This window comes from Empidonax traillii, unplaced genomic scaffold (genome assembly GCF_003031625.1).
Source record: "Empidonax traillii isolate 1590-97213 ecotype Southwest subspecies unplaced genomic scaffold, ASM303162v1 scaffold74:size2480735, whole genome shotgun sequence".
NCBI lineage: Eukaryota > Metazoa > Chordata > Aves > Passeriformes > Tyrannidae > Empidonax > Empidonax traillii.
The window spans coordinates 2,108,599-2,124,896 of record NW_020955267.1 but is presented as its reverse complement, the minus strand read 5'-3'; the positions used below and the strand labels follow the sequence as shown (position 1 = coordinate 2,124,896).

At 44.4% G+C, this 16,298-nt stretch overlaps 1 protein-coding gene across 6 annotated transcripts in view; it reads right to left on the bottom strand.

The window, feature by feature from the left end:
* FLVCR2 (feline leukemia virus subgroup C cellular receptor family member 2) overlaps nt 1–16,298 on the bottom strand; it is a 38,785-nt gene that overhangs the window by 17,993 nt on the left and 4,494 nt on the right. For all 6 annotated transcript variants that reach the window (XR_003570893.1, XM_027880814.1, XM_027880815.1 and 3 more), the window contains exons 2-5: nt 8,228–8,369; nt 7,106–7,246; nt 1,270–1,337; nt 395–498 (exon numbers count right to left, since the gene is read on the bottom strand). Coding sequence is in view for 5 of the 6 variants with exons in the window: in XM_027880814.1 (XP_027736615.1) it covers nt 395–498; nt 1,270–1,337; nt 7,106–7,246; nt 8,228–8,369 (455 nt within the window). In the remaining variant the exon portion in view is untranslated. The remainder of the gene's footprint in view (nt 1–394; nt 499–1,269; nt 1,338–7,105; nt 7,247–8,227; nt 8,370–16,298) is intronic.

The following is a 16,298-nucleotide window of genomic DNA, read 5'->3' as shown; positions in this document are numbered from 1 at the left end:
TACAGCAACGCACCCTCACACAATGCCTCTGGGCACTGGATTCAATGTGCCTTTTATTAAGCTGGACAAAGATTCACAGAAGCTGGTTTGTAAAGGCTGAGAAATGGTCTGGTACTGTCTTGATTCTGCTTGTGCCAAGAACTCTCTCATCCCTGACAAAGCAGCTGCTGGGCGACCTCATCCTCTCCCTATGCCTGCCTAGGGCCACTGGAACCAGAACTCATATGGGCCCAGTAGAGACCAACACACAGCTCCAAACTTCACTTTAGACTAACTGGATTTTGAAGAACCGTATTTTTCCCTACAAATCCTCCCGCTGATTGAGCCCCCAGACTCACATAGTATGGGGGAAGAGCACAGGCACCAGGGACACAGAGGCAAACAAGGGACTTACTTGTAGGTTTTGGTTCTGTCCAACCAGATGCCGGAGATCAGAGCCCCAACCATCCCCGACAGTACAATGGTGAGTCCAATCCTGCCAGCATTCACCTCCTCCCCCTGTGGTGAGACACACACACACACTCACACAAATGCAGGTGCTAAGTCATAGCCGACAAAAAGCAAAGTGCAGAAAATCCAGAGAGGCAGAGACACCAAAGTTAGCCTCTGTACATGTTTTCTGCTGGTTATACACTAACTGGAACTAGCCTTTGCAAGAACACTTTTGGGCCCACTATGAGCCACTGCATTCTGGTCCAGTAAGAAAAGTGGTTTGGCACTTCTCTCTGAGCCAGCCTAGAGAAAAAGGTGTGCACTGGCCAGCATGAACAGATACTCTCAGAGGAGTCAGCATAAACCCTATGAAGCTTGCTCTCTGGTGTTAGGATTTGGGCCAGATTGACTAGGAAATGTTGGGACCCACTATAAGGCAGCACAGAAAGGAGTTCTCTGGTATGCAGCACCAGCAGTAAGCTCCACAGTAGCTCAGGTACTAAAGCACTTCACCAGAGCACCAGTGTGGGCAGCCTCCTGGAACAGAAGTCCTAGTAGAAATCAGTCAGGAACGAGGGGAGTCAATTGCTGGAAGATTTTCTCGGAAGTAAACATTTTCATGCAAGGTGTAAAGGAGCTGTCTTTGCTAGAGCTCACCAGCTTTTGCATGGGGTGGTGTAAGGAAAAAAAGGAATCAATGCTCCCTTTCCAGTCAGCCAACATGTGCCAGAACCAGCCAGAAGTGCTGTGACATTGCATTTCTCATAGACTCTCCTTTGGCAGCCAGTGCTAGACAACAGGAAGCATCAGAGGGCCGTGAGGGTTGGATACACTTACTGGGTAGTGATGGATCACCATGCGGTTCAGCAGAGTGGACAGGGCGTAGAAACAACCTACATTCAGACCTAAGAGGGGGATAAAAATGCAGCACATTCAGAGCCTGCTACTCTCCTGCTGGATTGTGAAAGGGTAGAAATGCAGAGAGAGGAATCTTTGGAAGCATTGATCCAGTGCAAGGCTTCAGACTCTCAGGAGACTCAGCCAGACTGGATAGACATAAAAAAAAATGCAGACATTCAGGCCTCAGCATGCAGGAGGAAGCACCCTGCAGTTTCAGGATGGTTCTTACTTTAGCAGCTAGAGGAAGGACTGTGCCCATTCTGTTAAATGGAAGGTCTTGCTTCAACCCTCCCTCACATCCAGATCCATCTTTAGCATTGGAGTTTTCTCCTTCCCTCCTAGCCAAGTCAGAATACTAGAAAAGCACCTGCCTCAGCATCACACCTTTAACAAGGACCTGGGATTCAATTAACAACAGCGTCATTGACATGTGAGTTTTCCTTCCGGAGAAGAGCCTGATAGCATTCTCCCTGCTGACAGCCAGTAAAAAAACATTCTCTCCAAGCCAAGAAACACCAGAAGGCAAGCAGAAGCAGAACTGATGGTGAAGCACAGATAGCACTACCCCCAGGCACCTGGTATGTGTGTGTCTGCATGGGAAAATCTTACATTTTAAAAGATATCACTGAGGCCTGAAAAAAAAAACCAACCGTGAAAGTAATTTTATTTCTGAAAGGGAAGTTAGATTAACTGTTACAGGCATCGGCCAGCTGGTGAATGTTTCTCAGTATCACCCAAGGTGAGAATGAAACTGTTGGGGTGATACTGGTCAAGCCCCATTCAGACACACTGCTCCAGCTTGCACGCAACTCTCTTTGGTTAAACGCCTTCTCAAAAGGGTGCAAAATCCAAGAGCTTTGCTTAGAGTAGGCAAGAACATACACATGTGCACTGAACCAGCAGTACTGCAACGGTTACACTCTCACCTTGGGTGATACTGAGAAACCTTCAACAGGTGGATGAGGTCTGTAACAGTCAGCACAACTTTCTTCTCAGAAAGTCATTTACATTGGCAGTTAGTTTCTCTTCAAGGCTTCAGTGATCCTGAAGTAGGGAGGTGGGATGGGGACACAGATTTCACCACTGCAGCTCACACATCTATAGGCTCCATAAGGAGGCATGGTTTTAAAAAGTCTGGCATAGATGCCTGAAATCCTGACAGAACAGATATGTGTCAAGTTCCCACTTCCTACTTTTCCTCTTTCAGCCTCTGCTAAAAGCAGAAACTCACAATAATGATACAGAAGTGCAGTCTAGCAGGCAGAGCTTTGACACAGGGAACAAACCCATGAGCTCCCTTAATCCTGAAGTCTTCTAGCTCCCCTGATCCTTAAGTACTCATCAATCCTGTGCCTAGCCCAGTCTTTCACTGAACACTGAATACCCGTTGAACTGCACAGCTCATGGAGCACTATGAGGAGCCACAAGATCGGCAGCTAGAGGGGACACCACACTTCCTTCACACACCATCTCTGACAACATTACAATTTACTGTGAGGGTGGTAAGGCACCGGAACAGGTTGCCCAAAGAAGTTGTGGATGCCCCATACCTGGAAGTGTTCAAGGCCACACTAGACATGGCTCTGAGTAACCCAGTCTAGTGGAAGGTGTCCCTGCTCACAGCATGGGGGTTAGAACTAAATGATCATTAAGGTCCCTTCCAACCCAAACCATCCTATGATTAAGCAAAGGTCACTCCACAGCTTCATGGCACACACAAAAGCTGAAGGCTCTCCTTCAAGTGATCCTAAATAAGCCAACTGTCTGTGACAATGCTTCCTGCTCCAAAACCATGCGACAGAAGGTTACAGGAGAGGCTAGTAAGTTGAATGACATGCTCTTCAGGCAAGAGGAATCTACCCAATGCTTTCCCAGGGTTACTCGAGATGGCTGGAAACTCCAGCAGAGCCAGCAGCCAGAGATGGGGGAGAACAGTTGGAGATCTCACAGCAAGGAGGCGCCCTCTACCCTTGAAAACTGTCTTTTTGCAACACTTTGCCATAGCAAACAGTTCTAGAGACCCTAATTCAGCTTCATCGTATCTCCACCTCTGGATCACCCCACTCACTAGGAGATATCGCAAACTGCAGTGCCAGAACATGGGAGTATGGCAAATCAGCACAGTCCCTTTGCTGCTTCACTTCAAAGCTGGACATGAACATAGACCAGTCATTTGCGTACCTCTACTTCTCACCCAGCCAACAGAACAGTAGCCTTGTGAAAATAGCCAGATGCTGCTCTAGTAGTTGATGCTGTCAGTACAAAAGCTTCACAGCAGCTCTGTGATGCATATGATTTACGAGACGGAGAAGGGCCCCTGCTTCCAAGCTGGGCAGAAAGTAATGCAGAGTTGGCAGCAACACTTGGCACCATAGTCAGGCAAAATATTCTAAGAATCAAGATAATGTGCCAAATTTGCATATGCGAGGGTTGGCAAAAGTTGTAGGCACTTTGTATGTCACAGTTGCTCAGTGAAGTTTCACTGAGAATTACAGCTGTTTGAATGCCCATAAAGCAGGCAACAGTTGTTTCCAACAAGGCAGTGGTCATTTGCCCATGCAGATGAGGAAAATCAGAACTAGTAGCTGGAAGCAGGACATCTGAAGGTCCAGCCTCAGCTGATTCATTACCATGGTTTGCTTGTAACATGCTGTAGAAGAGCATTTTTGAGACCTCACAGTGTCTCCTCTATTTCACATAGGCCAGAACAGGGAAGTTTATTGCCTATGACTCCAAAAGGAGCCCTTATTAAGCCTCAGATTAGAACTCAGGTCTTCCATAGGTAAGCAGCCTATTGCTTACATGCCAGACTCCTGGTTTTCTTGTCTTCACCCATGAAAGCCTCCAGGACAACAGTTCCTTATGCAGACCTTGTTGCCCTGCCTCCTCCTCACTGCCCCACCACCTTTCCAAACTCTGATACTTTGAGACCGCCTCATCATTCTCACTTTACCAGCCTTTCCCAGACTTCCCACCCTTTCCTGCCTACTGCCTCCCAGTAGCAACATGCTCTCCAATGCAGAGCCTAGCTCAATTAACTCAGACATTTCCTAATGTCCATTCCATGTTATGCCTCAGCTTCATGGAAGCAATGTCAGCAGCCTTGTGGAAAAGGCTGTCTATGGGCTTTCCTCAAAAACAGTTCACTAGTACTGACATAGAAGCAGTGCCACCAATGTTGCCAGCACTGCAAGTCTTACCGCAGGAAAGGAATTGATGGCTGCTAGTAATAGCCAGCTCTTAGAGGTCTGCAGACCTGTTCTGACCTGGCATCATGGAAGGATCCCCGTTCTCTCTACAGCCAGGGGAAATGAAAAAGCAGCAGGTTTCCCCCTCGCTCTCCTGGCGTGCACTGTGACAACACAAAAGCTGAGAGGCTGCAGGTATCTTTGCTGTTAGCTAGGCAGGATGACTCAGTTGCACTCATGTGGCTGCAGATGTTTTAAATCTTGGCCAACATAACTTTTGACTTTAGTAGGAAAAACTGTCCCCATTTTAAAGCCAGAGAAGTTTTTAAAAAAGTTCCACTGCATAGTTCCCTCTCTGAGTAACAGTCACAATCTCAAGTCAAGCTGTAGATTGACATGACACTGATACAGAGAGAAACAGAATAAATGCACAGACCAGCAGGAACAAAAAATAAATTATGAGCCACTGAAACAGCTTTTCCACATTGTTTCTGACTGCGGGAAGGGAATTATCCAGGAAGATCAGATTCTAAACATGCTCTTCTGTACTGAGACCCCTTCTCTCTCCTCTAGGACTTGTTTACGCCTATTAAAATAAATGCTTTCACCTTCCCTTTCCCTGAGGGATAACTGTGTACTGCGCACACGACACAATCCAACTTTAGACACACTCTGCCTGACGGGATTTTTGTCTTCACTTTCTGAGAGGGCATTATGTGCTATGGGAAAAAAAACAAAACAAAACAAAACAAAACAAAACAAAACCAAAAAAAAAAAAAAAAAAAAAAAAAAAAAAAAAAAAAAAAAAAAAAAAAAAAAAAAAAAAAAAAAAAAAAAAAAAAAAAAAAAAAAAAAAAAAAAAAAAAAAAAAAAAAAAAAAAAAAAAAAAAAAAAAAAAAAAAAAAAAAAAAAAAAAAAAAAAAAAAAAAAAAACCAACAACAAAAAAACAAGCAGCTGCAATGCAAACCAGCGGAGTTTAAGAGCAATCTGAGAGATGCATTTCTAAAAGCCTATTGCACTGAGAAAGAAGGAAGCATAGACTTAAACAACCCCAAAGACCATTAGCAACCTCAGGAGGTTCAAAGCCATTATCTCTTTCTCTCCAACCTGGTTACTCATCTGCCAGGTCCTTCAGATACAGTTGCTGGCATAATGGTAGAACTTTCAGCAATATTTAACTTTCTACCTGAGTGTGATGGTTTGGACTTGGCTCCCTGCCAAATGCCCAAAGCCCAGTAGCAGCCTCCCCCCCTTTCCCCCTTCCTTCTTCCCCCAGGGCAAAGGAAAAAAAATTATGCAAATTGAAGAACCTGAAAAAAAAAATCAAGCTAGTTATATAAAAAATATATTTTATGTATATTACAGTTAAGATGCTATGTACACAGCAAACGGGAATCCAAACACCCCCCGAAGGGATAGGGAAAGGGGAAAAGGAACAAAAGGAAACAAAAAGGGACACCAAATAGATATGCGCAATCAAACCCGAGAACTAGTAAAAGAACTAGTAAAACAAATCTCACCACGTCCCTTAGAAAGCAGGATTGGCAGACACAGCCAGCACTCCCCAAGCCTCCACGTGGCAGGCCAGTGGATGCTGCAGGCCTCAGCCTTAGATAAGCGAGACCAATGCAGGGACCCACTGTTCCCGAACTTCGGCGGAAGAGAAGAGGACAAAGGCCTCTCCTCCCTTCTTATTTATACCTCGATTTACGTAAAAATCGTATGGAATACTGGGAACACTGCCCCTTCCTTGGTTACAAACTGGTAACCAGGGAAGGCCTAGAGTAAAACCACCACACTGAGGAGCTTCCATAGCAAGATGGTAGAAAGAGTAAGGACACAACTCCCTGCAGACTAGCTGGCTACAGTATAACTTATTATGCAGCCAGGCACAGACGACAATGGCCTTTCTGCTAAAGAGAAAAACACTGTTCTTTATGCCAATTCAGCATCAGGGAATAGATTCAGCACAGCACATTTCCTTCAGAGAAACAGACCGAGACTGCTAAAGAGAAGCAAGCAGCAAATTCAGAGTGCAAGGACAGATGGCATAAGAAGATGGTCTCCAGCCTTTCCCTCCATTTGTTTCATAGGGACTGCCTAGGAAGCTGATGAAGTCTGCACATCTGCATAGTCCATAGCCATAGTCTACTGGGATGCCTGGCAGTCATAACCTTGCCTTGGGAAATGACTTTCACTCAGTGCTGTGACGTGCACTTAGACACTTCAATATATTTCTTAGGGAAGCACTTAGATTGGCTCATTGCAAGTAACTAAATGACTAGGAAAAAAGAACAGGTTAGGGAAAAAAGAACAGGATAAGGAAATCCCCTGAACAAAAGCAGTCAAAGACTGGGAGAACAGTACTGGAAGTATTTTGTCCTCTGTGTACTTCTTTGCTTGTATTCTTCCCTAGGCATTGCTTGTAACTACTGCTGAGAGTGGGCTATAAGGATTCCTAGTCTGTGGTGGGACAGCTACCTTCATGCTCCCCTAAAACAACTCAGGCCAGTTACTGCTCCAGCAGAGCACAGAGAGGGAGAGAGGAGTGATAACTGCAAAAAGGAGAAAGGCCAGACCTTACCGTAAGTGACCATAAGCAGCAAAAAGTTGGCATTGCGGAACAGACGGAGGATTGATTGCACGTAGGAATATTCTGCTGTTGGTCTTGACTGGATCGAGGCCTGAGCTCGGCTTGGAGGGTTCGGGGGCTTCTCCTTGAAGACTGAAACCAGACACAAAGTATACTTGTTTGTAATGGTGTCATCAGGGGGCCTGAGTGCACACTGTGGGTAGAGCCATTTGAGGGATGGCAGAGAGACTAGCAAAACCAAGTGTACAAAACACATAGCCTCTGAAGTGTCCAGTGCCTGGTGAGCAATGACCTATGCCAGGTTTTATTTCAGGCCTGGCACTTTTTAGGCTGGCCAAGCCATCTGCTGTCCCTTACTAGCATTAGTGTCCAGAATTGCCAGTCACTGGAAATTCTGCTGTGTCAGGTGCTAAACAGCCATTTTTGTACCTTGTCTATTCCCTGCCCGAGATTCTTTGAAGTCTACATCTGATTCAGTCACCAGCAATGTGAACAAATTGGCAAGAGGAGCGTATCCAAAAAATTCCACGGAGTTCAGTAGACAAAGTCTGCTTTCCAATGAGCATGTCAGTCTTTCATGCTAAAGATCTGGCTTCTACTTCATGGATTAAGCATGAAGTAGGAGAATTGCGCCTCTAGTGTCCTCTTACTGCCCTCAATGCTTCCTTCTATCCACTCATAACTAGTTACCTTTTTTTCTCTTAGGAACACCTTGTTCCTGTGATGCCATATAACCTGCCTCTTTCTCTCTATCCTGAAGAGGTCATCAAGTCCAAGGCCCAGCACTCTGTTTGCAGGGAAGATGACTGTGAAACTCAGAAGACTTCTGTTGGCATTTAAAGGACTTACTCATGCCAGGGTTTTATTAAGCAGGCAAAGGATGAAATTAACAATTTGGCAGGCTCACTCACAACCTCTTATACTCCCCTCCACATGTGCAGTTCATCAAGGACTTGAAGCAGCAAGACAGGGAATTGCATTACCCTGACAGCTGCATGCTTACCAGATGATCTTCCTCACCCATTTCCTGGCACACAGACCCCACACCCACACACACATAGGCTGATCTTCTCAGTCCTACCTGGTTTCCTGTGCATGATCCCACCTCCTTACCTAGGATGACCAGGACGAACAGGACTGATGCCACACCTGCAGTCATGAAGAACATGATGCTGATGTGGTAGGCCAGCTTCTCCACATCCTCCACATTAGGAATCAGAACTGGAGGAACTAGAAAGCCCGCAGCGATGCCAAGCTGAGCAAGAGAGAGAGGGGATAAACAGAGGTATGACATGAAACCACAATACTGCCACCACCCTACAGCTCAGTAAAGGCTCAACTGAGCCTAACCCAATTTCACAACCAAGATGAAAACCTTCTTTACTGCCCAAAAATTAAGAGATAAAGGCAGCTACCCCTTGCAATTAGGCCATAAGAAAGGTTCCCCCATTGCACTTACAACAGTCAGGATATTCAAGGCAAGGTTTTACAACAGAATTGAGCAGAATGAATACTTGCCGCCACTGAAATGGAGGTCTTGCTTCCCCTGATCTCACCCATGCATGTATGTTCCTGTCCACACACACATCCCACTCCTTACTTTGCACCTGCTCTGATAATGGCCACTTTACCCAGTAGTCCAATTTTGCTCATTAAAAATGGCAGAAAACAAGACCATCAAAACCCACCACAATTTTTACTAGGTTAATGCGTTGAAATAAATTATTTTCCAACCAGACAAGTGCAAGGAGAAAGGGCCAACAGAGAAACCTGTCCACTTTTAATAAGTGAGATATTAATCTGGCTCAGTCACTGTATGACGCTGTTACAAATGAGCACCCTCCCAAGACAAGACTCACCCTATGACCACCAAGAGAACCTAGAAAAACATCAAGGTTGAAAGCAAAGGAACTGCTGACAGCACATATCCTACACACTGAGGTTGCTTTCATGATGGGGCTTGGCAACTGCCCCTGGTAAAATGCTCTGAAGCGCTACAAGAAGAAAACCCTGCAGCTACAGTCTCTACTGTGCCAAAGGCCCCCCATATGTCCAGCTGAGAAGGTCCTGCAGTGGCAGCATGCAGACTGAAGACATTAGGCCTTTTAACTCCACAGCTCTTTCTCCAATTCAGCAACAAAGTGATGTAGCACCACAGGTTTTGCCACACACACTGCAGTAAGAGCAATCGACAGTGGCACAGACCTTCATTCCCACCCTTAAATGGAAGAGAGAAGAAATCATTGCTTTAGTGCCTAGGATCACACTCTTCTCGTCATAAAGTGGGAGCCAAAGTGCACTCAGCATATTCAAGAGTACTCTAAACTGCAGAGGAACCTACAAAAGCCATTTTTCCCTCACTCCTTGAGTTACACTGTTTGTGCCTGTGTTTCAATCACCATTTGGTTTCAAAGGACCTATTCCCCTGACACTTCCCAAGCATTTGCAGGCATCTTGGTAATCTGAAAAAGAGGTATGCTAAAACTCAGCTCTCGCTTGCTCCCAAGGCTCTGCACACTCAACCATGTTTGGGGAAAAAACATTTTTTTGTTGTTTAGCAACACCTTCACTTAGCAACATAGGCCTGATTTAGGCCTATATTTGCTGTGGGGGACAGTGACCAGGCACACACAAGAGCATCCAATAACTGGAAGGACTGAGAAGGCACTCAAGAGAGATACCGGGTGGCCGTGCAGCCATTCTCATTCTTGCTTGAAACAGAGATTTCCAATCTCTTTTGCAGGCTACGATATTTGCCAGGAGGCAGGAAAACACTAACAGTACCAGACTAGTGCTAACTGAACCAAGACTGACTAGCAGCATAAAAAAACAATGGTTATTCATGCTACACCAATACAACCTCTATAAAGCCAGTGAACTCATCACACTCAGAGTAAATGAGGATATAGTCAAAAGTCCACTGCATTTAGTGTTTCCTTATGGGTAAAATTAGATTGATAGGAATCAATTAACATGACCATGACTCATTATTCCAGAGCAACAGACTGGAGAGGATACTGTTTATGCCTCACAGCCAACTAAACAGCAACAACACAGCCCCACTAGGCAACTGCTGCCCTAAAGAAGGACTCTGCAGTGCTCAATGTATTCACAGTCACTGGAAAGGTCTACTACTTTACAGATATAGAAAGCAAGGACTAAGAAAGGCGAATACTATGCTGCCTATAAACCACATCAAAGCACATCAGCTACACAGATCAGATGTCCCAAGAGCCCTGTAACCCAGGCATGAGCTCAGACATGTTGCCCAGGCTGCCTTCTAGCGAAACCTCCTTGTGCTTTCTGCATTCTTTCTCTGTCATATCTCCATGTTTCCCAAATGCCTCATTTTGGAAGGATCACTCACTGGCCAGGATAAAAATCTCAGACCAAATACATTTCAGTTGCCATATCTGGCAGCTGAGACGAAAATCAGCTTGTGCCATCCAGCCCCAGAAAACTCTCCAAAAAGTTCCTGCTCCTCCATCTAGCTGGTGGATTTTTGAGACAGGAAGAATGCTTATGTTTCAAACAGAGATATCTGCTACCCTCAGACACCCTATTTAGCTTACAAACAAGTAATTTTCAACCATGTCTGGCCAAACTTCTCCTGTATCAAACAGTGTGCCCTCCACTGGGACCTGGACTAGCCTGGTTAAGGATCAGCAACAGATATCTGTGCTAAATTCATTCTTGGTGCTGGGACATTGCAGGGAGTCAGTGGGAATAGCCACCAAGAGATTACAGATGTGCCCCACCAGCTCAGGGCACTGTCAGGAATGCGAACATGTGAGCCTTGGTTACATAGGCTGAAGACAGACGAAAGTTGTGCCATCAAGTCAAGCTTGGACTGAAAGAGCTCAGGATAAAACTTAAACCACGAGGCAGGATAAACCTTCCTAACACCCACACGGCACAGGTAGCCCCTGACACAGGACCAAACTTGCCAGAGCTCAGCTTTGTTCAGACATGGTCTATCCTCAGCCTCTTGTCACAGCGAGTCAGACCAGCTCTCCTCCTCTGCACTGCCCACTGACTATCAGTGAGCACAGCTACAAGAGGCTTAAAGGCTTCAAGCTCTGATCCTCCTCAGATTGCATGCCTCCCTTCCTCTGCACAAGCCTGCAGCTGCACAGAAAGAGTAACTGCATTAAACACAGAAGCTCATGGAGGGCAAAAGCCTGCTTGTCTCTGCAGTGCATTTATTTTCCTCTGCTTGTGGCCAAGTGCAGGCCTGTGGCTCTGGTGTGCATGGTCAGCCCAGGACAGAGCCACTCTGGGCTTCACTCCTATCTCCATAGCATTCCCAAAGGTTCAACCTTTGAGGAAAAGACTCAACATAGCTTCTTTCCATTTGAGGGAAGAGTCCTATTGCTTCTTACATATGTCTCACACCCTACACCCTTTAACAAATAAGGTCTATAAACACCTTTCTGGAAATTGATCCTTTGTCTTACGACTGTTTAATCCTTGGAAGAACTAGGCTGGATTCCTGTGCTACATGCTTCTTGGCCTCCTCTCTGCAATCACATGCTAGCCCCATGAGCTGCTGAACAGCAGCAAAACAACAGAAGAGGAGGGGAGATCATGCTTTATTCTGACTTTTGACATAAGTTTCTCCAGGGCCACAGCTGAGATGTCTTCTGGTCTCCCTCTAGCTGTTTCTTTCTGAAAAAGGATCTATCTGATACACCTAGCAGAGAAGGTACTGAGCATCTGCTGTGCAAGTCATTTGGAAATCTTTTACTTGGAGGTCCTACAGTCATCATTTACCCATTGGGACACACACTTACTCAGCTTTTTTGGACACTACTTGCCTTTTCAGAAGACCTGAGCAATTTTTCTAAGTATAAATGGATATTTTGTCCTCTCTCTTCTCCTTCCAAAAGAAAGAAACCACTTCTATCCATTAAGAGTCCATTATACCATTGATAGTAGAATGAACAAAAAAATCATAGCAATAGGAACTACATTTTATATTTCAGAGCAACTGATGCTACTAATTCTATGAAGATGAATTTCCTTGATCTGACCAAAACTGAAGATTTCCTGAAGGATACTCACAAACTCTGGGTTATTCATACCATTTTTACCAATGAAGTCAAGCTCTCAACAACATGAGGAATATTATACTTCACATACTTCACCTTTCACAAGGAGATTTTTAGCCCCGTTCTCAGCAGGCCACTACCCACATCATCATCAGCCCACAGACAACACTGTAACTGATTAACCAGAAAATTCAAAAGATGACTTAGAAAGGGAAAAATAACTTTTCTCCCTTCTCCACACCTTTCAAATGAGGAAAAAAAAAAACCAATGTAAAACTAAGGTTGGTTTTACAACTAATCTGTTCTACTCTTCTTACAAAGACCATCAGTCATAAGGGATCATAGTGCAGTCTCTCTTAGCAGCATCTCCAAACTTTATACAGGCAAAAAGGAGTCCAAGACCTGCAGAGACAGGCTACAGTTCCCAAAATTTGGCACATCACTCAACATCCTCACACTCAAAAACCCCCAGGACTGTACTGATCTCCAAGGATCTCTCTTCAGGAACCAGGCTGCTGGCACTTTATTTTAAAAAGGCTTTGGAGTAATTTTTAAACAGACAATCAGGGAAGTCAACAATGACAGCAAAGTGCACTGTACAGGTGACTTTTTCTTTAAAGGCTGGTAAAAGATAGAAGGAATGTATTTCCTACCTGAATTTTGTCAAGGACCAGTCACAACAACATCATATTTGAGATTCAAGTGTATACAACAGGGAACAAAACCAAGAACAAGTAGCTAAGGAGATGGTACAAATGTACCCAAAGTTTTGAAATGCAAAATGAGATCTCTAAGTTTAGGTGATTGTATACTCAAAGTCTGCTGAAGGAAGATAATCAGTGGTATATCAGCATAAAAACTGTAAATGAATGATCGATGGAAGAGTGGAGGGCGGGAGGTGGACCTCCACCTCAAAAAAACCTAAGAATCAGCAACAGGAATACAAAAGCCCTATAAAATTCCACAACAAATGGAGACCACCAAATCCAGAAGGTCAATTAAAATGTTAAAAGATAGAAAGAGAGAGATGCTGCAAAAGCAAAAAATATACAACAGTAAGAAATTTTGACAATGCCCTTGCAAGCTAAATAAGCGTCATGACAGGGATGATGCAGAGACTGCAATTTTTGGATTCCATAAATACTCTTTTCTGAGGAGAACTTATAAGAGGCAGCACAATTTGTGATTTAGACCTAGAGCAGCACAGTGTGACTACAATCAATATTACAGAATGGTTCTGCACTGCACTCAAATTCAGCTTCCTTGCAGCAGTGACAAAAAAAACACCCTCCAAAGCACTATAGCAATATATAACTCACAAGAGGAAGCTGCCTAAGAGGAAAGAAGTGTGTTAAAAGGAAATTAAAAAAAAAAGCCTACAAATTAAATGCTTGCAAGTGGCATTCAGACTGTGCAAAGACACTACATCAGAGGCTCATTGTAAGCCTAGAGAATATTAGCAAAATATTTTAGAACAGAATAAAGGAACTACAGTTAAGCTAAAAACAAAAATTAAAAAACCAAAACCACAAGCAAAAAAAAAAAAAACTAACTTAAAAATTGGACATTATTCCTTCAAGCAAAGAAAAACGACAGCAAGATGGACCAATTTGAAGTAAAACCATAATTAAACCAAAAAAGCCAGCAGAACAGCTTTACAAACCAAGTCAAAACTCTTAAAACACAACAAAATCAGGAAACATGACAGAAGGTCTATAGGGTCAAAAAATGATCACTAGGGAAGGAGAACATTCAAGAAAGAGGAAGTCTTGGACCAACATTCATGACATGATATGAGGTTTCCACATCAGTAGAACCTCTTCACATAGCAAAAGTCAGAAGCATTACGAGGGGAAGATATTAAACAATTTATTTCAACTAATTTCTTCTACGAAGCATCAGGGCTACCTGGTATTCATCCAGGAGTTCAAAAGAACAAGTCAACAGAAAATCCACACCACTCACACACAAACACACCAAACTGCTACCAAACCACTCAGTTACCAGATAATCAAATCAGGAATGCAGGAAGGGAAAGTGATGTGAATTTTTAAGAGGCCTAGCACAGGCAGGAGTCCCAGAAAAGCCCAGGGCCAACAGCCTACTGGTTTGGCCAAGTGGGCAGAAACTGCAGCAATCAAAAGATTTCAGATAATGCACTGATAAACACCAATATAACAGACTTTTCAGACACCATGATTTCTACACAGTCTTAGCAAGTTTCCAAGACAAGACTTTGGAGGATACACTCCACATCACACCTGGATCACCCCTGGATTCACCCAGGGAAACCCTTTGAGGAGAAGCCTATTCCAGAGCTCCAGAGCCTATTCCACAGACTCTACTACTCTTGTCTGTGTATCAAAGCTCTGCCTTATGGTGCTCCCTCCTTTTTTAACTACAGGTGCCTCCTGCACTCTAACCGTGACATTTCACAGGAGCAGCTAAACTTTCTGACCCTATAATTCATGTATCACAATGCATGGAGAGCAGCCAGCCACCTGCTTCTCACACTCCGTGATTCCAATCGTGGACTTCCCGATACTTTACTATGAGCACAGGTCCCAGCTGCCTTTCTATACAAAAGGCTGCAATAGAATTGAAAAAACACAACTGAGGAGCTGTTAAAAGCAGATGATGCTAGTTGCTGCCCATATACTTCCATACAGACTGCTGCCCAGAATAGGCTTCTTCCATACCACTGAGAGCAAAATTAAAAGAGACTGTCGAAATCCAGATAGTCAGGAAGTCAATGTACATATTTGCACAGCTTGTATTTGCAGAGCTTAGACAAATTTCTTGAAGTGTTTTAAGAAGGAGAAAGGACCCAAGTTGTGAAAGGAAAAATTGTAATCCAGCCTTGTGATGAGATAAGACAGGGCTTAGGCTCTTTTTACTCTCCCATTGATGTGGAAGACAATTTTTTTCAAACTGCACTTGCACAACCAAAGCTTTCTGTGAGCAAAGTAAACTCCCTTCCTCATCACACTTCTGCTTCTGTGGCATCATCTCATAATGCTTAATACGATGCAATACTGTACAGTGATCTATGCAAGTCATGCAGGGCCTGTCAGCCTTGAATGCACCTTCCCCCAGTTTGCTGGGAAATAAACAAAATACAAGGGAAAAAGCAGCAGCAGATAAGAGAGAGAACAAAGTAGAGAGGGGTTTCAGCTCTGACAACTACCTCAGCTGCTGCTGTAATCCTCAGTGAGAATATAATACTTTGGTCAAGGACCTATGACAGTCACCGAACACAGCCAGTTCCAGGGATCCCTCAGGGCAGGTGCTGAGGGTGCCACAGTGCAGGCCCTCCCAGCAGAAACACTGCAGACATTCGTTTAAACTCGCATGAAGAACTTAACCCAAAACCCAACACTTTGATGAGGGAGAAGGGGGAGCTGCCTTTGGTGTATGACTGGGAACAGAGCACCAGATGAAATGGGTAGAAAAAAGTTCATTTCAGGTTTCCATATCCATTTATAGAAAGCCACATTGCTATTTGGTCAGCACACCCTCCCACAATGAGCTACATCCAGGATCTTGGAGAGCTGGCCACGTTGCACTCCTTGTGATCCAAATGCTCTGATCCACCCTGCCCTTCCATACAGAGGGAGAAAGGAGGCAGGGCTGAAGGATGTCAACCATTAACTACTGCCAATACAAGCTCCTCTCTGTTCCTTGCTAAAATCTTCTCTATTCTAACAGTTAAAACTCAGAGATACAGGGCCAAGCTATGGAGGGCAGTGAGGCAGATCACCACCTGCCTGTATTTCTAACAGGGATCAAATCTCATCTGCAGAGATGGGGAGCCTTCAGCAGATACAGAACAGCCAAAGAGATCTAGAAGTCCACTTGAGACCGGAAGGCAGGAATTCCATAGGACATGCTCCATTTCCACAATGCTTCTTAGACTTTCAGATACTCCCCTCCCTGAAGGACAAAAGGTACAGAAAAGAGTTATCAGGGAGGCATCAGACAAGCACATGCTCAGCAAAAACAGCACTGCAGACTCACCAGCACAAAACCAGTGGCCATTCACATGTTGCAGACCAATTACACAGGAAAACCCACCCCACCCATGACCCCAGGCAGACTCTTTCCCCCAGTTCAGAATAAAAGGAAAGGACCTA